The sequence below is a fragment of the Neofelis nebulosa genome, chromosome 2 (assembly GCF_028018385.1).
Source record: "Neofelis nebulosa isolate mNeoNeb1 chromosome 2, mNeoNeb1.pri, whole genome shotgun sequence".
In the NCBI taxonomy this organism is placed as follows: Eukaryota; Metazoa; Chordata; class Mammalia; order Carnivora; family Felidae; genus Neofelis; species Neofelis nebulosa.
The window spans coordinates 176,405,031-176,431,090 of NC_080783.1; the positions used below are offsets into that span (position 1 = coordinate 176,405,031).

Sequence of the window (26,060 nt, forward strand, 5' to 3'; positions counted from 1 at the left end):
AGTCAATTAAGGGTCCAACTCTTGGTTTAGGCTCAGGTCATGAGCTCATGGTTTGTGGGTCTGAGCCCCGCATCAGGCTCAGCGCTGACAGTGCAGAGATTCTCTCTCTCCTTCTCTCTCTGACCCTTCCCTACTAGTGCTCACTCGCACTCTCAAAATAAAAAACTTAAAAAAAAAACAAAACGTAAAACCAAAATCAAATTCTTGATTCCACCCTCCACCTCTAACTTGTTCCTCCTACAATCTTCTCCATTTCACTTAATGGCAACTATTTCACTCTTTTATTTGCCAAAGCCAAATAACCTTGGAGTCAATCACTGACTTCTCTCCTCTCACAATCCACATCTAATCTCTCTCAGCAAATGCTATTTACCCTAACTTGAAAGCATATACAGAAGATGCTTACTTCTCAACACCCTCCAAACTATGCTCTATTCCAAGCCACCAAGAATACCGCAATGGACTCCTGACTAGCTTCCCTGCTTCAACGTAAGTCAGGTCATATCATATCTCTGATGAAAACTTTCTAATGGCTTCCCATCCCACTCAGAGTAAAAGCCAAAGTCCTTACAATGGCCTACACAGTTTGGCTCCCCTTTAGGTCTCTGTCCTCACCTCTTACTCCAATTCCCCCTGAATCACACTGCCTAGAGGACTGAATGACTCTGCTCCCTTGATCTCTGGACTGTATTTCCACCTCAGAGCCTTTGTATTTACTGTTCCCTCCATCAGTTATCTTCCTCCCCAGATAATCTGCATGGTATATTCCCTCACCTCTCCACTATCTTACAATATAGTTTACTAATATAAAGTTTACTATCTTCCCACCAACCTGCACTACACACGTACACACACAAATAGAAGCCCCATATGAGCAGAGATGCTATTATCAACTTTTTGTTTGCTGACGCATTCCAAGTGGCCTAAATGGTGCCATTTGCTGAATGAATGGATGAATAAACTAACTTTCTGGCCTTGTTCTCCTCCATTTCCCTACACATACTCTGTGCACCAGACGAGCAAGAGTGTTGTTCCCAGTATACCATGTTCTTTACACTTTCATTCTTTGACTCTTGTCCTCCCAGAACCATCAGGACCTTATTCAAAATGTCACCTGCCACTGTGCGAGGTGCTAGGGAGATAAACATGGTATCTAACATCTCCATTTAGATGTCCAATGCGATTCTCAACTTAACGTGGCCAAAACAACTATCCTTGATGCCCACCTGTACCCCAACATGATTCACCTCCATTCTCCCTATCTTGAGAAACAGCATCATTATCACCACTTAGCTGCTCACACCGAAATCCAAAATCTCAGTTGCTCAGGCACACGCGCATGCGCGCGCGCGCACACACACACACACACACACACACACACACACACACACAATATTTCTTATTCACTTTCTTGTCCTCAGTAATTCATTCGTTTTATCTCCAAACTACATACTGAATCCATCAATTCTCCCCACCTAGACCAGTATTGTCAAATAGAACTTTCTGCATTGACAGAAATGTTTTATGCAGTCTCTGTCCAATGCAATAGCCACTAACCACATGTTGCTATTAAACACCTGAAAAACAGCTTCTGTGACCAGAGAACTAAATATTTTAAATAATTTAAATTTACGCTACATGTGGCTAGTGGCTACTATACCAGACAGCACAAATCTAGACTATCACTTTGGGTAAAGTCACCATAATCACAATGTTTCAGCTGGACTATAGCAACAGCTTCCTACCTGGTCTGCTTCCACTTCTGTCCCCACACCCATTCTACACTATAGTCATCTCATGTCACTAGATGGCTAGATCTTAATCTTTTATTTATTTTTTTAATGTTTCCTTATTTTTGAGAGAGAGAGCAAACAGGGGAGAGGCAGAGAGAGAGGATGACAGAGGATCCGAAGCAGGCTCTGTGACGACAGCAGAGAGCCCAATACAGGACTCAAACTCACGAACCGTGAGATCATGACCTGAGCCAAAGTCAGATGTTCAAACAACTGAGCCACCCAGGTGCCCCAATAATCTTTCAGGTCTTAGTTCCAACTTTACCTCTTCAGGGAGGTCTTCCCCACAACCTAATCTGAATTAACACTTCTGCCTCGCTAATCACACCCTGGAACAGAACCATATGGTTTCATTCTCCTCAAAGCACATATCACTGCCTAAAGTAATCTTGTTAATTTGATTACTCCCTATCTAGAACTGCTAGATACCTCTAGAACATAAACTCCACAAGGGCAGAAACCATGTCTTTCACCACTGTATCCCCAATGATAGAACAGTTCCTATTATATAGCAGGTGCTCAATAAAAATTTGTTAAATTGAAGAAAAAAACATAATTTCTGCTTCTAAAGAACTCGGTCTTGTGGGGGGAAACTAAAAGAAGAAAAAAAAAAAAAAAGAAGAAGAAGAGTGAATACAATGTAATGCCCAGGACTTTAGAAAAGCTGACTGCTATGGTACAGAGAGGATGATACCTAACTCAGTCTTAGGGAGTAAAGCAGGTTTTCTAGAGGCAATCACATGTAAAGCCTCAGATCTAAATGGCAAGTTGGAATTGGAAGCCTAGGGGAAGGGAGGTGTGGGAAAACTTTTCTAAGCAGAAACAACAGCCAAAAGACAAGTAAAAGACCTAGTGACAATAAAAACAGAAAAAAATGGACAGACTCAGGAGATACTTAGGAAAAAGTAGCTTCAGAACTCAACAATTAATTATATGTGATGGAAAGGAATTAAAGATTATGTCCAAGTTTTAGGCTCAGAAAATTGCATGGATGGTACTTTTACTAAACAAACAAAAAAACAGAGAAGTGTGGAAAAGAAAGAAAAGTTCAACTTAGTTTCAGATGATTCTAGGACTTCAGAATGGAATCATCCAATAAAGAGTACATGTGTTCAGAATTCAGGAGAAATACCTGCCCAGAAATACAGGTCTAGAAGTCGTGAGCACAAAGGTGACAAATGACAACCAACATAATAGATGGGGGCACCCAAAGGCGGTTCACTAAGATTACAGTTGCTCACACTGCTGAAATGCATCATTATTTAATGGCCATGCAGAGAAAGAGGCCCATAAAGAAAAGTCTTAAGAAGTGGCAAAAAAAGAAAGAAAATCACAAGACTATGATGTCACAGAAACCTAGGGACTGCAACATTTCAAGGTGATGAACAATGTTAAAGAGCTGTCTACAGGCTGAATAAGATTAAAAAAATTTAAAAAATAGGCAAAACCAGCTCTACCAAATTAGGAAATATTCATCTTTTGATTAGTAAAATGAAGTTCCCCAAGAACTATGGTGGGGGGGGGGCGGGGGGAGACAAAAATCAAATCAACAAATTCTAGTTCATGGGTAAGTCTGGAGTTTCCTCTGAATCCTGTTTTCTCCTTTCAGTTTTCTCACAGTGATATTTTTCAATTTGAGTTAATAGAGATATCATCCAATAAATACCCTCCATTCTTGGTTTTTGGTTTTCAAGCTTTCTTGCTAGAGAAACTAGAGGCCCATTCTGTAACAAGGGAACTATTCTTGGCAGCTAGTCCAAGACTACACAAAACAAACAAAACCACTGAAAGGATCAGTTCTCTCTCTCTCTATTTAAATCACTAACACTGTTAGAGGCTATGTCAATAAGCTTGTTCTAAACCAAGGATACATGCGTGCTTTTTCTTTTTTTTATTTCAGTCCACAATTAAAGAGGCAATCAAGCTGAATGGATTAAGCCCAAGGCTAGAAAGCAGAGCTTTAAACATTAAATTTACCTCCACTAATTACTTTCCGATCAACCCTAAGAACATTCTATATCTCCTACACAAAACAAATAATTAAATAATTATAATTATAAGCAAATAATTAAATAATCCTAAACCAGAATGAGATAATTAGCCAAAGTAAATTTAAAATGACAAATAATTATAGAAATGAAGGCAAGAAAACACTGGTACATAGGACAACAAAAATAAGCATTTAAGGGAGGCTGGGTGGCTGAGTCAACTGAGCATCCTTCCTCGGCTCAGGTCATGATTTCACGGTTCCTGAATTCGAGTCCCACATCAAGCTCGCTGCTATCAGCGTAGGGCCCACTTCGGATCCTCTGTCCCCGTCTTTCTCTGCCCCTCCCTTGCTCACACTGTCTCTCTCAAAAATAAATAAAGAGCAGAAAAAATAACAATAATAAGCTTTTAAATCCTCATGACAGTTGCAACTGCTTACTGACAAAATCCGATCTGTGTTTGTAGGAATAGAACAGGAACTAGGACTCATACTTTAAATGGGCAAAGTTTCCTTGGGGGTCTTTCAGCGTTGGCATTCTAAAAGGGATGAGGTTAAGGAACAAGGCAAATACAGAGGTATCTCCCTTCACTCTCATTCTGGCATGTGATACTTCTGGTCTGACTTCTCAGCTTTCTCCTCTCACAGAAAGTGGCCATAAGGAAGAGCAAAGAGATTTAGCTTAGAAGTCACTCAGTAACTAGAATAAAGTCATTATTAACATGGAGTTGAAGTCAGCTATGAACTGTTTCAAAAACAGTTAATCATGAAAGTGGACTGGAATCAGCAGGTGGGTTGCCAATTCCTGCTTTAGACCAATGTTTATCAAATACTAGGCATTATACCAGTGCAAACACATCCTCATTTTAAAGTTAAGGAAACAAAGAATAGGAGAGGTGAGTCACCAAGCTAGTAGCTAGTATTTTAATTCTTAAGATAATCTTTAAAAATCGGTATAAATGTACTCTGGGTCTTCTAGAATATAGGTCTTAGATGATAACCTTATAATCAATCATGTACTGCTGTGCAAATTCAGTGGCCTTATTTCTTGTTTATGTTTATGATCAAGTGAACTTCAAGTCAAGATCAAATGACACTGAAGCTTACTGTTATGAAGGAAGTTTTCATGGTAGTGGTTTGAGAGAGAACTGAGTCATCACAGTCACCCAATAGCACACCAAGCCCCTCCAAAAAAAGCCTTCTCTAAACAGTTGCATATTCATGTTGTTAGTAAGATGAACGGAACATACCAATTTGCAACAGTTCACCAACAATAAATGTACGCATGTTCCAAATCCCAGCAATAAGTGGATTAGCCACTCATTTAAGGATTGCAAGAATGCTACTGTATTAGTTTCCTATTGCTGCCAATACTTCAAATTTGGTGGCTTACAACAACAAAAATGTATTATCTTGTAGTTTTATGTAAGTCTAATACACCTCACTGGGCTAAAATCAAGGTTGTCAGCAAGGCTGTATTGCCTTCTGAAGGCTCTAGGGGGAAACTTCTCTATTTTCTAACTTTCAGAGCCTGCCTACATTCCTTGGTTCATGGCCCTCTTCCTCCATCTTCAAAGTCAGCAACAGCCAATTAAGTCCTTCTCACATTTAACACTCTGATCTTGCTTCATCCTCAAACCTCTTTCTCTTAGTCTTCTGATTCCCTCTTTCACTTTTATTTATTTTTTTTCAATTTTTTTTTTAACGTTTATTTATTTTTGAGACAGAGAGAGACAGAGCATGAACAGAGGAGGGTCAGAGAGAGGGAGACACAGAATCTGAAACAGGCTCCAGGCTCTGAGCTGTCAGCACAGAGCCCAACGCGGGGCTCGAACTCACGGACCACGAGATAATTACCTGAGCCGAAGTCGGACGCTTAACCGACTGAGCCACCCAGGCGCCCCCCTCTTTCACTTTTAAAGGCCATTGTGATTACTATGGGCACACCCAGAAAATAAAGGAAAACCTCCCTAAAGTCAGCTGATCAGCAACCTTAAATCTATCTCTAACTTTAATTCCCGTTTGCCATGTAATGTAACATAGTCAAAGAATCTAGGAAATAGGATATCTGGGGCAGGGGGATTATTCAGCCTACCACAGCTACTATGCTAGCTTTGTCACAGGCAAATAATATATCTCTATAGGTTATTGAGATGTTTCTCATTAACACTGACACCCAAAGATGACTCACTAACAAAGTTTAGGCTAAATATAATGCCTGATTATAATGAACTAGCAAATAAAATCTCAAAGATATTAAAAATGATTTTTTACGGTACAGTCATATCAACAGGCATTCTCTGCAATATTATTTGAAGGAAAAAATATATATGGCCTTGGATCTCATTCTATTAATTCTACAATTAAACTAACAATGATTTGTTTTTTGAAAACCACCATTATTTGTCACATTATACTATAGATACTATGAATTTCAATGACTTCATTCATTGTCTTATATTTAAATTGTGAATTTATTTTAGTTTCATAGTTGTGTTGAAGCTATAAGCATATGGAGTTTATTATACCTAATTCTTTGTTTCTATATACTTAAAAAACAATACACTAAAAATAATTAAGGCAAGACCAGGGATCCACAAATTTATTTTTCCCTTAAAAGGGATTTATATAATTTTGTTTTGAGAAAAACTGGAGTAAAGCATTAACAGCATGGCATCAGCTACCAGCTCTGCAATTTACTGGCTATTTGACCTTGGACACACTGATGATACTCTAGATATGTAATTTCCCTATTTATAAACTGAAGACAATAATACCTATCCTATAGGCTCATCAAGAGGATACAGTGAAATTATATATGTAAAATTCTCAATATAGTTCTTAGCCATTATCAGGTACTCAACAAGATTAATATTTATTTTATAAAACTCTATCCAAACTTTAAGATAAAAAATAAAGAGGGGTGCCTAGGTGGTCAGTTAAGCACCTGACTCTTGGATTCAGCTCAGGGCATGATTTCACAGTTCATGGGATCAAGCCCCATGTCAGGCTCTGCACTGGCAGTGCTTAGTCTGCTTGAGATTCTGTCTCCCTCTCTCTCTGCCCCTCCCCCACTCCCTCTGCACCTCTCTCTCTCAAAATAAACTTTAAAACAATTTTTTTTTAAATGTTTATTTTATTTTTTTGAGAGAGAGAGACAGAACATGAGCAGGGGAGGGCAGAGAGAGAGAGGGAGACACAGAATCCAAAGCAGGCTCCAGGCTCTGAGCTGTCAGCACAGAGCCTGACGTGGGGCTCGAACTCACGAGCCTTCGAGCTGTGAGATCATGACCTGAGCCGAAGTCAGCCGCTCAACCGACTGAGCCACCCAGGTGCCCCTAAAACAATTTTTTAAGATAAAAAATAGAGACAATTATCAGTGTTTATCATATTACATTTTCTCAGTTAATATAAAACTGCAACTTTAAATGATTTAAAAGAACACTGTTCCATACTCAGTATCTACATTTTCTACGAGTATAATCAATTTTAAATTATTTATCTTTCAATATAATTAATCAGGTTTATCAATCTCTTCATATTTACTTATCTTTTAAATTTGTAACTTATCCTATCAAAAAAATCCATTTGCCTCCCTAAGAGCTTTGGTATCAGTAATCACAGTAATAACTGCAGTTTTGCAAATAATATACTAGGGTGGATAATCTCTACCAGTTACTTTCTACCTTTTCCAAAAAGAAAATACTGTTATGTTAACGAAAATAGACTAGAAAAAAAATTATGAAATGACTCCAGGAATACCAAAGTCCTAAATGCCCTTTAAAGTGAATACTAGGGAAGAGTCAACTTCTAAGGCTGCATTCATCACTCGAAAACAGTAGCAATTTTGAAAAGTGACTCTTAATTATAAACTAAAAGTATACAAAAAAAGATTAATAGAGGTTAAATGAATTAATATTTGCTGAATACAAATAAAAAAAGAATTATACTTTATAAAAAGTTAACTAAAGATAAACAATTATTTATAAATTCATAGGAATTATTTCAGGACAGTTTCTTTTGCATTATCAGGTACAAAAATACTTACAGTTTGATAATATGAGGATGGCGAAAGAGTTTTAGATTTTGAATTTCTCGTTTTATTTTTCCAACAACATCTAAACTGCGAATCTTCTGTCTATTTAAGATTTTAACTGCCACTTTATGGCCTGTCAATTGATGTTCTCCAACTAAAGAAAAGAAAAAGGGAAAAACTTGCTGTCATAGCAACATAATCATTTATTCATGTTTCCTTCCACTGTAACCCCAAATTTCTTTACTCATATATACCACTTTTATATCTTTTATTGCACAGATCTTCAGTTTCCTTTCCTTCTATTTCTTCTACTAGAGTATGCACTCCTTAAAGAAAGAAACTGTATCTTAGGGGTGCCTGGGTGGCTCAGTCGGTTAAGCGGCCGACTTTGGCTCAGGTCATGATCTCGCGGTCCGTGAGTTTGAGCCCCGCGTCGGGCTCTGTGCTGACAGTTCAGAGCCTGGAGCCTGTTTCCGATTCTGTGTCTCCCTCTCTCTCTGCCCCTCCCCCATTCATGCTCTGTCTCTGTCTCAAAAATAAATAAACATTAAAAAAATTTTTTTTTTAATTAAAAAATAAATAAATAAACATTAAAAAAAAATTAAAAAAAAAAAAAAAGAAACTGTATCTTAGCCTTCTCTGTATCCTCAGCACCTAACATGGAGATGTCCTTTAAATATTTGTGGAAAGGATTACTGAATTCTACATTCCTACCAAAAAAAAAAAAAAAGCCAAATTTGGAACATCTTTTGGATAAAGCAGAATTATGTTTTGTTAATCTCTTTATTTCTTCATTTCTGGTTAGTGCCAGTCATTGTATTATAGAAGAATAAATAATTGCTGTAATAGATGAAAAACTTACAACTGATTTCATTACTATTTCATCAGAAAATACACATGTAGCCCTTATTTTATATATTTTTTTGTCTTTTCCATAAAACCTTCCTATTTCCCCATATTTAGTGGGATCTCTTCTTCTTTCAAACTCTCACAGTATGTTTATAAAATTCATGTATCATCATTTTAGGCTATTATAAACATTTGTGGTTCTGACATATCATATGACATGAGCTATTATAGTTCACACCCACCCCCATCTTGAGTAAGGCGGTCAGTATTCATCCAAGTCTCCCAGAAGAAATAACACAGTATTTTGTACAAAATACATGCTAAATAAATATATCTTCCATTAAATTGAACAATAATCCTTCCCCTTTCATATAACACATTCATAGTACCCAAATACTGCTCAGATGAAAAATCCCTTCATTGGAGAACAAATCTGCCTCCCCTCTTTTTCTTTCAATTACTATTCTAAATACTGACCATTCTCCTCCAAACACTTAGTCAACCCTTGACTCCTTCCAACAAATTCCCCTTTCTTTTCTTTGGGGAAAATGAAGTCTTTAGGAGAATTTCCTCTATCTTCAAGGCTTGGTTATATCCACATCTCTCTTTGTTCCAGTCTCAGATGTTTTCACCTTCCTCCTGTTTAAGACTAGTATCATCAACTTGTGGTCTTGAACCCATCTTTTCTCTATTCTCCTTATACTCAACCTTTTTTATTTTTTTAATATTTTTTTAATGCTTATTTATTCATTTTGGAGAGAGAGAGAGATAGTGAGGGGAGGGGCAGAGAGGGAGGGAGACAGAGAATTCCAAGCAGGCTCCCCATTGTCAGCGCAGAACCCGATGTGGGGCTCAAACTCACAAACCATGAGATCATCATGACCTGAGCTGAAATCAAGAGTCAGATCCTTAACTGACTGAGTCACCCAGGCGCCACTCAACCTTTTTCTTTTCTAACAGCCCTTCTCCTTAGCCCATCAATATTCCATCCTGCCCCCAAATCTTCCACTTACCCTGTATCTTCCTTTAGTTTTTAACATCTGCCTCATCAAAATTTCTCAAAACAGTAGTCTACATTTATTGTCTGCTCTTCCTCCCTTTTAACCCTTCAGAAGTCACTGCTATCTGGCTTCTACCTCTATTCCTCTACTGATACAAGAGGGTCACAAAAGACCTGTTAACTATCAAGCCATGTATACTTTCCAGTTCACAGGTTACTGTACTCTCTGTTGCATTAGACAACATTGATACCTTTCCCTTTTTTGGTGTCACTTCTCTCTCCTGGTTCTCAGACCATCTCTAACTCTCAGATTGTCTCCTTTATGGCCTCACCTATTCTTTAAGATTTAGGGTCCCCAGGTTTCTCATCTATAACCAAAGTAGATCCTTAAGTTATTTCACCCATCTCTCATAATGTTAATTACCAGCCATACGCCAAGGACTCTGCCCTCTTCTTCAAATTTCCGTATCTCAACACTAGTATTCCACAAACATCTCAAATTCAGCACGTTCAGAAGTAAACTCAGCATTCTCCTCCACTTCCTCTACCAAACCTATGTCCTCTATTTCACTTGATGGTACACAGACTATATGCTAGAAATCAAAGAGTCAGGTGACAATATCTCCCAAGAATTTCTTAGAGTCAAGTCAAATCATTAAAACAAATACGTTAATGATGGTAAAAGTAACCATGACATTTATTGCTTATTATGTACTAAGCATTATTCTAAGTGCTAACTAACCTGCTCACTCAACCCTACAACTCTATGAAGTATCATTATCCTCCAGAGTAGAGATGAGAAACCTGAGGCACAGAGAAGTTAAACAACTCGTCCAAAGTGATGCAGTGTGAGGTGGCACATGTCATCTCAGGTCATCATCTCCCTTCAGTTCACAGGAAGCATGTTTAACTACACATAGTGCCCCCAGTCAGAAGAATCCAAACATGAAATGGACTGACCTAGGAAGAACTGAGTTTCCTGTCACTGGAGATTATTTTTACCTTTATAACTTTCTCAGGTAGTAAATTATCATCTCAAATGCTGTGCCGGCATATAAAACAAACTGGGAGACAGCAAATCAAGTTCAAGCAATCTAACCTAATATAACATTCTAAAATTTGCTTCCAGGACCCCAGAAAAATATTATCAATTTCAGGGACTTTCTTTTATTAATTTTTTAAATTCCAGTATAATTAACATATAATGTTACATTAATTTCAGGTGTACAATACAGTGATTCAACAATTCTATAGATTCCTCAGTGCTCTTAATCCCCTTCACCTATTTCACTCAATCCCTCGGGGTCTCTCCTCTGGTAACCACCAGTTTGTTCTCTGTATTTAAGAGTTTTTTGTCTTTTTTTTCTGTGTTCATTTTTGTCTTGTTTTCTTTGTTTTGTTTCTTAAATTCCACATACGAGTGAAATCATACGGTATTTGTCTTTCTCTGACTGACTTCACTTAGCATTATGTGCTCTAGAGCCAACCATATTGTTGCAAAGGGCAAGATTTCATTCTTCTTTATGGTGAAGTCAATTTCAGGGAGCTTCTTCTGCTCAATTAAAATAACTTAAATGGTTTCTTAATGCCTCGGTAGGGTAGTATTATTCACTTTTGAGAATTTCATGATACCCAAACATCTGCTTGCATGGCCTAAAAAATATGTTTCTCCCCTCACATCCCAGATAGTCTCAGTGAGAGTAACCAATGCTGCATCCCTTGCCAATACAACTGAAAAAAAGAGTTCAATTACTCCTTCCCCATTTGATAATTGAAACTACTGACTACTGAGAACATATGGGCTCTTGCCAGATCAAAGAAGTAAGACCAAAGACTCTAACAGCCAAAAAGATGGGTTTTTTGATACCATTTTGTTTTTTAATACCATATGCTTAAACTGAAAAACAAGGAAACCAGAAAGTGAGTGAAATCACTCAAAAAACAATTTAATGATGAAGTATTACTTCGCCAACAAATTCAATAAAGCTGCAGTATACAAAATCAATATACAAAAATCACTTGTATTTCTATACACTAACAATGAATTATCAGAAAGAGAAGAAGAAAACAAGCCCACGTACAACTGCATCAAAAGAATAAAATACCTAGGAATAAATTTGACAAGGAGGTGGAAAGATCTATACACTGAAAATTTTAAGACACATTAAAAGAAATTGAAGAAGACACAATAGATATACCACACTCACAGATTAGAAGAACTGATAATGTTAATAAGTCTATACTACTCAAAGCAACCTACAGATTCAATGCAATCCCTATCAAAACTCTAATGGCATTTTTCACAGAAATAGAAAAAACAATCCTAAAGTTTATATGGAACCACAAAAGACCGGCAAAAGCCAAAGCAATCTTGAGAAAGAACAAAGCTTAAAAAATCACACTTCCCAATTTCAACTATATTACAAAGCTACAGTAATCAAAACAGTCTAATATTGGCATAAAAACAAACACATAGATCAATAGAATAGGATACAGAACCCAGAAATAAACCTTTGCATATATGGTCAATTAGTTTACAACACAGGAGTCAAGAATATACAATGGAGAAAGGATAGTGTCTTCAATAAATGGTGCTAAGAAAACTGGATAGCCGCATATAAAAGAATGAAACTAGAACCCTATCTTACGCATTATGTACAAATCAACTCAAAATAGAATAAAGACTTAAATTTAATACCTGAAACCATAAAACTTCTAGAAGAAAACATAGGTGGTAAGCTCCTTGACATAAGTCTTGATAATGATTTTTTGGATTTGACAAAAAAAGCAAAGGCAACAAAAACAAAAAGGAACAAGTGGGACTACATCAAACTAAAAAGGTTTTCAACAGAAAAGGAAACAAAATGAAAAGACAACCTACAGAATGGGAGAAAATATCCACAAATCATACATCTGACAAGGGATTGATATTCAAAATATATAAAGAACTCAATTCAATGGCAAAAACAATAAACACTTGATTAAAAAGTGGACAGAACTGAATAAACATTTTTCCAAAGACGACATACAAATAGCCAACAAATCCATGAAAAAGTGCTCAACATCAATAATCATCAGGGAAATGCAAATCAAAAACACAATGTGTATCACCTCACACCTGCTTGAACTGCTGTCACCACAAACACAAGAGATAAATGTTGCCAAGGATGTGGGAAAAGAGGGAACCCTGTGCACTGTTGGTGGGAATATACATTGGTGCAGCTATTATAAAAACCAGTATGTAGCTTCCTTAAAAAATTCATAGAACTGCCATATGATCCAGCAATCCCATTTCTGAGTATATAGTAAAATATATATATATGTGTATATATATATATATATACATATACATATATATATTTATAGACATACATGTATTTATTTATATATAGTAAAATATATTTATTGATTGATTGATTTATAGACGTATCTGCACTTCCACATTCACTGCAGCATTATTCACAACAGCCAAGACATGGAAACCACCTAGGTATCTGTCAACAAATGAATAAAGATGATACATACACACATACATGTGTCATTCAGCCATGAGAAAGAAGGAAATCCTGTTTGTGACATAGATGGATTTTGAGGCATTATGCTAAGTAAATTAGGCCAGTTAAAGACAAATACTGCCCTGTATCACTTATCTGTAGAATCTAAAAAAAAAAAAAAAAAAAGGTCAAACTTGTAGAAAAGTGGTTGCCAAGGGCTGGGAGATAGAGCTTAGTAAAAGTGTACAAACTTTCACCTACGAGATGAATACAAAGGTGCCTGGGTGGTTCAGTCAGTTGAGTGTCCAACTCTTCATTTTTGGCTCAGGTCATGATCTCCTGGTTCATGAGTTCGAGCCCCACATCCGGTTCTGCACTGATAGTGCCAGTCTGCTTGGGATTCTCTCTCTGCCCCTCCCCCCACTGTGCCCATGCTCTCTCTCACTCACTCTCAAAATAAATAAACTTTAAAGAAAAAAGAGTCTGAGATTGGGGGGAGGAAGATGGCAGCGAAGGAGGACGATGGGCTCACCGCGTCCTGCTGATCGCTTAAATTCCACCCACATCTGCCTAATTTACCCCAATAACCACCAGAAGACTAGCAGGATGGACTCTCTGGAGCCAAGCATAGACGAGAGGCCCACAGAAGAGGGTAGGAAGAGCGGAGAGGTGGTGCATGCTACACGGACTGGCGGGAGGGAGCCGGGGCAGTGGAGGGGCAGCCAGCCCACCCGGCAAGGCAGAGTCCCCGAGTCTGGCTTGCAAAAGCGGAGGGGCCAGACAGAGCATGTTCTGGCAGCCAGTGGGACTTAACATCTGGAATGTTATAAGTCAACAGCTCTACTCAGAGAGCGGGAGGGAGAGTTGTTGAGCCCCAGAAGACAGAGCTCAGCTTGGCGGGGAACAAAGGAGCTGGGAAGCGCCGTCTCCCTCGCCCATCCCCCAGCCAAAATCCCAAAGGGAGCCAGTTCCCCTCATGGAACTTGTTTGCACCCCACAAACACCCAACGCTGTGCTTCTGTGGATCCATCCCTCCGACGGGTCTGCCTCCCTCCCGGTGCCGCAGGGCCCCTCCCAAAGTGGACCACCGAAGGCAAAGCCAGCTGAGCCTGCCCCTCCCGCCCCTGTGCACCTTGCGGATCCACCCTGGATAATACGCCAGATCCCATCGAAGCAGCACCACAAACCTGGCATTGTGCAAGTAGCCCAGGCAGAGGCCACACCACTCCACAGTGAGTCCTGCCCCTGGGAGAGCGGAAGATAAGGTACACACCAGTCTGACTGTGGTCCCAGGGCGGGCTGGGGGCAGACATTAGGTCTGAATGCGGCCCCACCCACCAACGCAAGTTACTCCAGACAGCACAGAGGAAGAGCCCTGCAGTTCCCCGCCACTCCAGGGACTATACAAAATGACAAAAAGGAGGAATTCTCCTCAAAGGAAACTCCAGGAATTAGCGACAGCTAACGATCTGATCAAAAACAATTTAAACAATATAACAGAAAATGAATTTAGAATAATAGTCATAAAATTAACTGCTGGATTTGAAAAAAACTATAGAGGACAATAGAGAATCTATTGCTACAGACATCAAGGGACAAAGAAACAGTCAGGAGGAGCTAAAAAATGTTATAAATGAGCTCCAAAATAAAAGGGAGGTGAACACAACTCAGATTGAAGAGGCAGAGGAGAGAATAGGTGAACTAGAAGATAAAATTATGGAAAAAGAGGAGTAAAAGAGAGAGAAAAAAATCCAGGAGTATGAGGGGAGAATTAGAGAACTAAGTGATGCGATAAAATGCAATAACATATGCATAATTGGGATTCCAGAGGAGGAAGAGAAAGGGAAAGGTGCTGAAGGTGTACTTGAAGAAATCATAGCTGAGAACTTCCCTGAACTGGGGAAGGAAAAAGGCATTGAAATTCAAGAGGCACAGAGAACTCCCTTCAGACGTAACTTGAATCGATCTTCTGCACGACATATTGTGCCAGTGAACCTGGCAAAATACAAGGATAAAAGAATTCTGAAAGCAGCTAGGGATAAACATGCTCTAACATATAAAGGGAGACCAATAAGACTCGTGACGGATCTCTTTACTGAAACTTGGCAGGCCAGAAAGGAATGGCAGGAAATCTTCAATGTGATGAACAGAAAAAATATGCAGCCGAGAATCCTTTATCCAGCAAATCTGTCATTTAGAATAGGAGGAGAGATAAAGGTCTTCCCAAACATACAAAAACTGAAGGAATTCGTCACCACTAAACCAGCCCTACAAGAGATCCTAAGGGAGATCCTGTGAGACAAAGTACCAGAGACATCACTGCAAGCATCAAACCTACAGATATCACAATGACTCTAAACCCATATCTTTCAATAATAACACTGAATGTAAATGGACTAAAAGCCCCAACCAAAAGACACAGGGTATCAGAATGGATAAAAAAACAAGACCCAACTATTTGCTGTCTACAAGAGACTCATTTTAGACCTGAGGACACCTTCAGATTGAAAGGGAGGAAATGGAGAACTATCTATCATGCTACTGGAAGTCAAAAGAAAGCTGGAGTAGCCATACTTATATCAGGCAAACTAGACTTCAAATTAAAGGCTGTAACAAGAGATGAAGAAGGGCATTATATAATCATTACAGGGTCTATCCATCAGGAGGAGCTAACAATTATAAATGTCTATGCACCGAATACGAGAGCCCCCAAATATATAAAACAATTAATCACAAACATAAGCAACCTTATTGATAAGAATGTGGTAATTGCAGGGGACTTTAATACTCCACTTACAACATTGGATAGACCATCTAGACACAGGATCAATAAAGAAACAAGGGCCCTGAATGATACACTGGATCAGATGGACTTGATAGATATATTTAGAACTCTGCATCCCAAAGCAACAGAATATACTTTCTTCTCGAGTGCACATGGAACATTCTCCAAGACAGATCACATACTGGGTCACAAAAGAGCCCTTCATAAGTATACAAGAGTTGAGATCATACCATGCATACTTTCAGACTACAGTGCGATGAAGCTTCACATCAACCACAAGAAAAAGTCTGGAAAACCTCCAAAAGCATGGAGGTTAAAGAACACCCTACTAAAGAATGAATGGGTCAACCAGGCAATTAGAGAAGAAATTAAACAATATATGGAAACAAATGAAAATGAAAATACAATAATCCAAATGCTTTGGGATGCAGCGAAGGCAGTCCTGAGAGGAAAATACATTGCAATCCAGGCCTATCTCAAGAAACAAGAAAAATCCCAAATACAAAATCTAACAGCACACCTAAAGGAAACAGAAGCAGAACAGCAAAGACACCCCAAATCCAGCAGAAGAAGAGAAATAATAAAGATCAGAGCAGAAATAAACAATATAGAATCTAAAAAACTGTAGAGCAGATCAATGAAACCAAGAGTTGGTTTTTTGAAAAAATAAACAAAATTGAAAAACCTCTAGCCAGGCTTCTCAAAAAGAAAAGGGAGATGACCCAAACAGATAAAATCATGAATGAAAATGGAATTATTACAACCAGTCCCTCAGAAATACAAGCAATTATCAGGGAATACTATGAAAAATTATATGCCAACAAACTGGACAACCCGGAAGAAATGGACAAATTCCTAAACACCCACACACTTCCAAAACTCAAACAGGAAGAAATAGAAAGCTTGAACAGACCCATAACCAGCGAAGAAATTGAATCAGTTATCAAAAATCTCCCAACAAATAAGAGTCCAGGACCAGATGGCTTCCCAGGGGAATTCTACCAGACATTTAAAGCAGAGATACCTATCCTTCTCAAGCTATTCCAAAAAATAGGGAAGGAAAACTTCCAGACTCATTCTATGAAGCCAGTATTACTTTGATTCCTAAACCAGACAGAGACCCAGTAAAAAAAGAGAACTACAGGGCAATATCCCTGATGAATACGGGTGCAAAAATTCTCAATGAGATACTAGCAAATCGAATTCAAAAGCATATAAAAAGAATTATTCACCATGATCAAGTGGGATTCATTCCTGGAATGCAGGGCTGGTTCAACATTCGCAAATCAATCAATGTGATACATCACATTAACAAAAAAAAAGATAAGAACCATATGATCCTGTCAATCGATGCAGAAAAAGCATTTGACAAAATTCAGCATCCTTTCTTAATAAAAACCCTTGAGAAAGTTGGGACAGAAGCAACATACTTACACATCATAAAAGCCATTTATGAAAAGCCCAAGCTAATATTATCCTCAATGGGGAAAAACTGAGAGCTTTCTCCCTGAGATCAGGAACACGACAGGGATGTCCACTCTCACCGCTGTTGTTTAACATAGCATTGGAGGTTCTAGCATCAGCAATCAGACAACAAAAGGAAATCAAAGGCATCAAAATTGGCAAAGACGAAGTTAAGCTTTCACTTTTTGCAGACGACATATTATACATGGAAAACCCGACAGACTCCACCATGAATTCTGCAAAGTCGCAGGATACAAAATCAATGTACAGAAATCAGTTGCATTCTTATACACTAAAAATGAAGCAACAGAAAGACAACTAAAGAAACTGATCCCATTCACAACTGCACCAAGAAGCATAAAATACCTAGGAATAAACCTGACCAAAGATGTAAAAAATCTGTATGCTGAAAACTATAGAAAGCTTATGAAGGAAACTGAAGAAGATATAAAGAAATGGAAAAACATTCCATGCTCATGGACTGGAAGAATAAATATCGTTAAAATGTAAATACTACCCAAAGCTATCTACACATTCAATGCAATCCCAACCAAAATTGCACCAGCATTCTTCTCGAAGCTATAACAAGCAATCCTAAAATTGTATGGAACCACAAAAGACCCCGAATAGCCAAAGTAATTTTGAAGAAGACCAAAGAAGGAGGCATCACAATCCCAGATTTTAGCCTCTACTACAGAGCTGTAATTATCAAGACAGCATGGTATTGGCACAAAAACAGACACATAGACCAATGCAATAGAATAGAAACCCCAGAACTAGACCCACAAAAGTATGACCAACTAATCTTTGACAAAGCAGAAAAGAATATCCAAAGGAAAAAAGACAGTCTCTTTAACAAATGGTGCTGGGAGAACTGCACAGCAACATGCAGAAGGATGAAACTAGACCACTTTCTTACACCATTCATAAAAACAAACTCCAAGTGGATAAAGGACCTGAATATGAGGCAGGAAACCATCAAAACCATAGAGGAGAAAGCAGGGAAAAACCTCTCTGACCTCAGCCACAGCAATTTCTTACTTGACACATCCCCAAAGACAAAGAAATTAAAAGCAAAAATGAACTATTGGGACCTCATGAAGATAAAAACCTTCTGCACAGCAAAGGAAACAATCAACAAAACTAAAAGGCAACCAAAGCAATGGGAAAAGACATCTGCAAATGACTTTATCGGACAAAGGGTTAGTATCCAAAATCTATAAAGAGCTCACCAAACTCCACACCCGAGAAACAAACAATCCAGTGAAGAAATGGGCAGAAAACATGAATAGACACTTCTCTAAAGGAGACATCCAGATGGCCAACAGGCACATGAAAAGATGCTCAACGTCACTCCTCATCAGGGAAATACAAATCAAAACCACACTCAGATATCACCTCACACCAGTCAGAGTGGCTAAAATGAACAAAACAGGAGACTATAGATGCTGGAGAGGATGTGGAGAAACGGGAACCCTCTTGCACTGTTGGTGGGAATGCAAACTGGTGCAGCCGCTCTGGAAAAGAGTGTGGAGGTTTCTCAAAAAATTAAAAACAGACCTACCCTATGACCCAGCAGTAGCACTGCTAGGAATTTACCCAAGGGATACAGGAGTACTGGTGCATAGGGGCACTTGTACCCCAATGTTTATAGCAGCACTCTCAACAATAGCTAAATTATGGAAAGAGCCTAAATGTCCATCAACTGATGAATGGATAAAGAAATTGTGCTTTATATACACAATGGAATACTACGTGGCAATGAGAAAGAATGAAATACGGCCTTTTGTAGCAACATGGATGGAACTGGAGAGTGTTATGCTAAGTGAAATAAGTCATACAGAGAAGGACAGATTCCATATGTTTTCACCCCTGTGTGGATCCTGAGAAACTTAACAGAAGACCATGAGGGAGGGGAAGAAAAAAAATGGTTAGAGAGGGAGGGAGCCAAACCATAAGAGACTCCTAAAAACTGAGAACAAACTGAGGGTTTATGGGGGGGGGGGGGGGGATGATGGGGGGGATGATGGGTATTGGGGGCACCTGTTGGGATGAGCACTGGGTGTTGTATAGAAACCAATTTGACAATAAATTTCATAATAAAAAAAAGAAAAAAGAGTCAAGTTCATCGAGGGTGCCTGGCAGGCTCAGTCAGTGGAGCATGAGACTCTTGATCTTGGGGTTATGAGTTCAAGCCCCACTTTGGGTGCAGAGATTGTTAAAAATAAAATCTAAAAAAAAAAAAAAAAAAAAAAAAAAAGGCAAATGCATTGAGATTGCCTCTTCTTTTTCCTGAACTAAATCAGCCCCTATTGCCTAATAACTTAAGTGAATTAGTACTGAGTAATAACTAATTAAATCCAAGTTATCTCATAATCATATTCCATCTGAAAGCCAAAAGAATATTCCTAAAAATCTTTTAAGAAAAACAGATTTAAGACAAAGAATTTCTTCTGTATTAGGGCTATAGAATAACTGAAAGGAAAGGATTGGGTTCATCAGTTTTATTTCCATGCATTTATTCAATCTAAAAACATGTACTGACTACTTCCCACATGCGAGGACTATGTTGAACAAAGGAGACATGAAAAGAGAGGAGTAACAGGACTTCCAATTTTAGTAGAGGGGAAAAAACAGCAATAAAGGAGCTAAAATAAATTCTGTATGGTAATAAACCTGTCTGCAGACTGTTAGGGATACCTTCTTTGTAAATGGAGAGCACAGATAAGAAAAAACATCAAAAAACATCAGGGATGGACGAATTTGCCACAATGTATCATGTATACAAAGTAAGTATCAAGATCAATACAAGCAAGGGATGTCTATCCATGGAATGAATCCCTACTATGGTAAGCACTAAACACTTGAGACGAAAGCGGTGAACAAACTAGTTCTGTCATACGGCTCGCTAGCTCTCCCAGTATTTATTCCACCCTTCCATCCCAGACAGAAAGACTCCCAAATTACACTTGAGCACATGGCTACCCAGAGTACAGACCACATCCTAGCCTCTTTTGTTACTAGATGTGGTCATATCACTACGTTCTGATCAACAACACATTAGAAGAAATCTCCCCAACAAGCTTCTTCATCCCTTCCTGCATCATAAAGCCTGGAATTCCAAAGTCACCATCTTGTACCTTGAAGACAGGGTTGGTTAGGCAGGTGGGAGCAACAGAAAAGAGAAGCTCATGCTTTTGATGCTACTGGGCACAACAACAGTCTGAACCACCTGCTCAGACTGTTACAAGAGAGCAAAATACTATCTTAAGTCACTCTTGTTTTGAAGATGTCTGCCATTCACAGGTGAATCTACTTAATTCACTATTATTTCACTTTTACTTCAAATTTCCAATTCTGCCAAACTACCACCTATGAACTAATGGAAATAAATTATTTTATAGCCCATAAAATTTCTCGGATTAAAGAGTTCAACAAACTTACCACTCGTTAGTGTTCTACTTTGCTTTTTCTAAATTATCGCCAAACTACACAAAATATTTTGTAAAGCTATGGAATTTTATGAGGAAAAAAAGCATACTTACACTATCTATGCTTTCTAGGATTTTATATTTGATAAGGTGAAGAGCTGTTATACAGAAGAATGAAGCTGATTTATATCATTTGAGAAGCATAACTGGGAATAACTGATAGAAATTCTTTCAATGAACAGTCACCTGCTGTAGGAATCCTCTCCACACCTCCCTTTTTCACCACTCCAGTCTATACTGAAAATTTCCCATTTAATATAACTATACCCTAAGTATACCTTTATCTCCTTTTTAAAGTCATTTTATTGAAGTTTAAAATTTACTCCTCTTAAATATAGATAGTACTATGAATTTTAAATACATTATAGTACTATGAATTACACATACATGGTCATGTAAACTATCACTAAAATCAAATGTAGCTCATTTCTATCATCATGTAAAAATTCCACTACAACCTTTTGCAGTCAGTCCCTCTCTCCACCCCAGTCTCTCCCAACTACTGATCTGTTTTCTGTTACTACAGTACTTTTCACACTATTCTATAAATAAAACCATACAGTATGTAATCTTTTGACTCTGGCTTCTTATGCTCTAATGCTTTTGAGATTCATCCATTTTTTTAAATTTTTTTCTTTTGCATATACCAGTTTACTCCATTTTATTGTTGAGTGATATTCCATTGTATGTATATTGTACAATTTGTTTATCCATTCACCAGGTGATGGCCATATGGGTAGTTTCCAGTTTTGGGAGATTACGAAATAAGTCAGCTATTTGTGTGTTTGTGGTGAGGATGGGTGGGTGGGGCCAATGTGTCTTCATTTCTTTGGGGTAGATTTCTAGGTACTGGATTGCTGGGCTGTATGGTAAGATTTTATTTAAACTGTTTCCCAGCATTATATACCATTTTGTATTCTCACCAGTAGTATATAAGGTGGCTTACTCAGCTGGATGAGCACTGACTCTTGATTTTGGCTCAGGTCACGATCCCAGGATCATGGTATTAAGCCCCTTATCAGGTTCTGCACTGAGCGTTGAACCTACTTAAGATCTTCTCTCTCGGGGTGGCTGGGTGGCTCAGTTGGTTAAGCATCCAATTTCAGCTCAGGTCATGATCTCTTGGCTCCTGAGTTCGAGCCCCACAATGGGTTCTGTGCTAACAGCTCAGAACCTAGAGCCTGCTTCTGATATTCTCTCTCTCTCTCTCTCTCTCTCTCTGCCACTCCTGTGCGTGCTCACATGCTCTGTCAAAAATAACAACCTTAAAAAAATTTTTTTTAAGATTTTTTTTTCTCTCTCTCCATCACCCCCCCTGCTCACACTCTCTCTTTCACTAAAAAAGAGTTCTAGTTCATTCTTTACAGCATTTGGTTTGTCAGCATTTTCTTTTTTAATTTCACCCATTTCACTAGATGTGTAGTGACATCTCCTAATTTGCATTTCCCTAATGATTAGTGATGTTGAGCATCTTTTCATGTGTTTATCAGACATCTGTATCTTATTTAATGATTTGCCTGTTGAAATCTTTTGTCAATTTTTTATTTTTTACATTTTATTTTTGTCAATTTTTCATTCTACAAGGTCAGCATTACCTTCATTCCAAAACCAAAGACCCCACTAAAATGGAAAACTATAGACCAATTTCCCTGATGAACACGGATGCAAAAATTCTCAACAAAATACCAGCAAACCAGATCCAACTACATTAAAAGAATTATTCACCACAATCAAGTGGAATTTATTCTTGGGATACAGAGCTGGTTCAATATCTGCAAATCAATCAATGTTACATCACATTAATAAAAGAAAGGATAAGAACCATATGGTCCTCTCAATAGATGCAGAGAGAGCATTTGACAAAATACAACATCCTTTTTTATAAAGATCCTCAAGAAAGTGGGGACAAAAGGACCATACTTCAAGATCATAAAAGCCATATATGAAAGACCCACCGCTAAAATCACCCTCAACGGGGAAAACTGAGAGCTTGCCCCCTAAGGTCAGGAACACAACAGGGATGTCCACTCTCACCACTGTTATTCAGCATAGTGTTAGAAGTCCTACCCTCAGCAATCAGGCACAAAGAAACAAAGGCATCCAAATCAGCAAGGAGAAAGTCAAAATTTCACTCTTCGCAGATGACATGATACTCTATGTGTAAAACCGAAAGGACTCCACCAAAAAGCTGCTAGAACAAATACATGAATTCAACAAAGTCACAGGATATAAAATCAATGTACAGAATCTGGTTGCATTTCTGTACACCAATAATGGAGCAGCAGAAAGAGAAATCAAGGAGTCAATCCCATTTACGATTACACCAAAAACCTATGAATAAACCTAACCAAAGAGGTGAAAAGTCTATTCAATGAAAACTATAGAAAGCTTATTAAAGAAATTGAAGACGACACAAAAAAATGGAAAACGTCCCATGCTCATGGATCAGAAGAACAAATATTATTCAAGGTGAGACCTTGAAATTGGACCTAGGTTTAAGGAGCAAGGGTAGAAAGTTGGGAATACATTATTAAATACTTCCGTAGCAAGAAAGATTAGTTATGAACACTCTCCAATTGCAGACAAAGCAAGATGACTTAAATAAAAAGCAAAGGGAAGATTCAAGAACTTTTAACAATGGTGTTGGACAGAAGTTCTGGGAGACAGATCAAATTATGGTACCACACAAAATGAATGTTCCACTGATACTAGGAAGCTAGAACCTATCCTAGTATGCTCTGTACTTAGTTAGAAAACTGGAATGAGGAGATAATCTGAATGACATATAATGGCAGAGGCTTCACTTAGTTTCATAGATACCCATACAGTATTTATGTAATACATATTTTGGCATATACCTACCTTTCCAGTATCATCTTTCACCATTCCCTCACCTCAAATGTTATAAATTAGTCATTTAGAGCTATTTTGAATTCCCCATCAAGCTGTGCTTTCTCTCATTTCCAGGGCTAACATATGTTTAGCTCATGATAAGCATTTAGTAAATTTCAGTGGAATTTTATTGAGTATAATAAATGAATGCAGTTAAACATGTGAACCCTTTGTGTCCTCAGTCACCAATCTCTAATGTTTCACCTGTCCAAGTTTCATTTGTCTTTAAGGTTCACTTCAAGTACTATTCCAGCAAACATTCCCTAAACACCATCCTTATTCCCCCACTCATTCCAGCAACTCAAATGTCTGGATTAAATGACCTTCCAATGTACAATCATAGCTCCTCTCCATGATGGCACTGAACATCAAGTGCTATAATTACCTATTTTGTTGCTGTTATTGATCTTCTTCTTTAAACCAATCAGATCCTTCAAAGCAGGGTCTGTGTCTCATTTATCTTTGTATCCTCAGAATCTGGCACAGTGCCTGACATATAACTGGCCTTCAGTAACTATTTTCTGTATGGACTGAATGCCTGACTGACATTAATATTTGGTTGTTTGAACATATAATTTAGGTTTCATATACTCCTACTATTGCAGCTTTAGAATTTGAGAGGGGAATTCAAATTGGGTGTGCTAATCTCTCATATATGAGAAAAAACAACAACTATCTGTCAGAGAAAAAATATTATCTATACATTCTACATCCCAAGGAATCTCTTGTGGTATTACATTCCAGGAGCTCCTAAATATGGAAAAGTATTGATAGAAGGAAGAATAACCATCAACTACAAGACTGCAATTTACTTAAAGTCTAGGCATTCCAGAAGAAATCAAATGTCTTCCAGGAAACTAAATTTGGAAAAGAGAAGGTGTAGATAATAAATACATGAAAAGGTGCTCAATATTTTTACTCACCAGGCAAATGTAAATTAAAACCACGATATAAGGGGCCCCTGGGTAGCTTAGTTGGTCAAGTATCTGACTTTTGATTTTGCTCAGGTGATGATCTCCCAGTTTGAGAGACTGAGCCCCACTCCCCAGGTAGATCTCTACACAGTCAGCAACAAGCTTGTTTGGGGTTTCTCCCCTCCCCTCACCTGCATGTGAAAGCGTGCACACTCTCTCTCAAAAAAAAAAAAAAACCAAAAACCAAAAAACAAAAAAAAGTTCTTTATTCTGCTGGTCCATGGATTTACATTTTCAGTAGCAAAGATCTAAGAAATAAAAGAAAAAGTACAGAGTGCTGTAGAAAAGGAACCAGAGTGGGTCTCCAAAAGCAGGGTGAAAGGAGCAGACAATTCTGGGGCTCAGGAAGGAAAGCAATTTGGAGATAGGTGGCTATGGTATCAATAGGAAGAAAGGTATTTCTCAAAGGCATGTAATAATAATAATAAATGCTTGCAACATACTGGGCACTTTGTACTTATGTGTGTGTGCCTCTATGTATATTAAGTACTTTATACACATGTTCCTATTTAAATGCTACAAGGATTTTTGTGGAGAAAACTGAGGCTCATAGAACTTAAGACACTCAAAATTCATGTAAGAAATTAATGCTAGAACTGTGATTCCAGTATCTTGCTATCTCCAAAGATATTCTCGGGGGGAGGGGGAGGGCAGAGTTTGCTCCTTTCTCATATTTTGAACCCTACAGAGTTCTGTGGCCACTGGCAAAATGACTGGAAACAGCACTTGGGACTGAAAACTAAACAACAACAAAAACAACAACAAAATCCTTTTCTCAAAGATATACCATATATTCCAAATATAACCTGATTTTTTTAACCAAAAGTTATACTCCAGAAAAGAGAGTCTTTTCAAATTCAAGGTCTCATAAACCTTTCATATTTACAAAGGTTATTTCTAAATTATCTTGAATGAAGGACTCTGTACAAAAGACACATTTGCCTAAATATGTATCAACCACGAGCTGAGAAAAAACATTTGACCAAATCAGTACACAACAACAAAAAAGATATCTGTCAGGATTTGGTAATATGACATTATTCCTGCACAATGATTTCATACTTACAAATGTAGAATATCATCCTAAATAAAATCAGCCTTCTAAAGATAAAAGATTTTTTAAAAAGCAGTATGCTGTATGGTTACAACATTGTGAAGTTCCTAAGCATAACTCTACAAGACAAATGAAAAAACCCAAAGCTCTCATGTTTTATTAGTGGCCACTTGTTATACTATTGTTCACAAATTCAAAATAACTTAAACAAAAGTGAATAGTTACTCTAGAAAACTACGGC

General features: G+C 38.0%; 1 protein-coding gene across 6 annotated transcripts in view; it reads right to left on the reverse strand.

The window, feature by feature from the left end:
- The window catches only part of PRKAA2 (protein kinase AMP-activated catalytic subunit alpha 2), a 91,362-nt gene that overhangs the window by 48,215 nt on the left and 17,087 nt on the right, over positions 1-26,060 (reverse strand). For 5 of the 6 annotated variants that reach the window (XM_058717275.1, XM_058717274.1, XM_058717276.1 and 2 more), the window contains exon 2: positions 7,829-7,970. The exons of the other annotated variant lie outside the window; for it this stretch is intronic. In XM_058717275.1, coding sequence (XP_058573258.1) covers positions 7,829-7,970 — 142 coding nt within the window. The remainder of the gene's footprint in view (positions 1-7,828; positions 7,971-26,060) is intronic. 6 annotated transcript variants of the gene reach the window in all.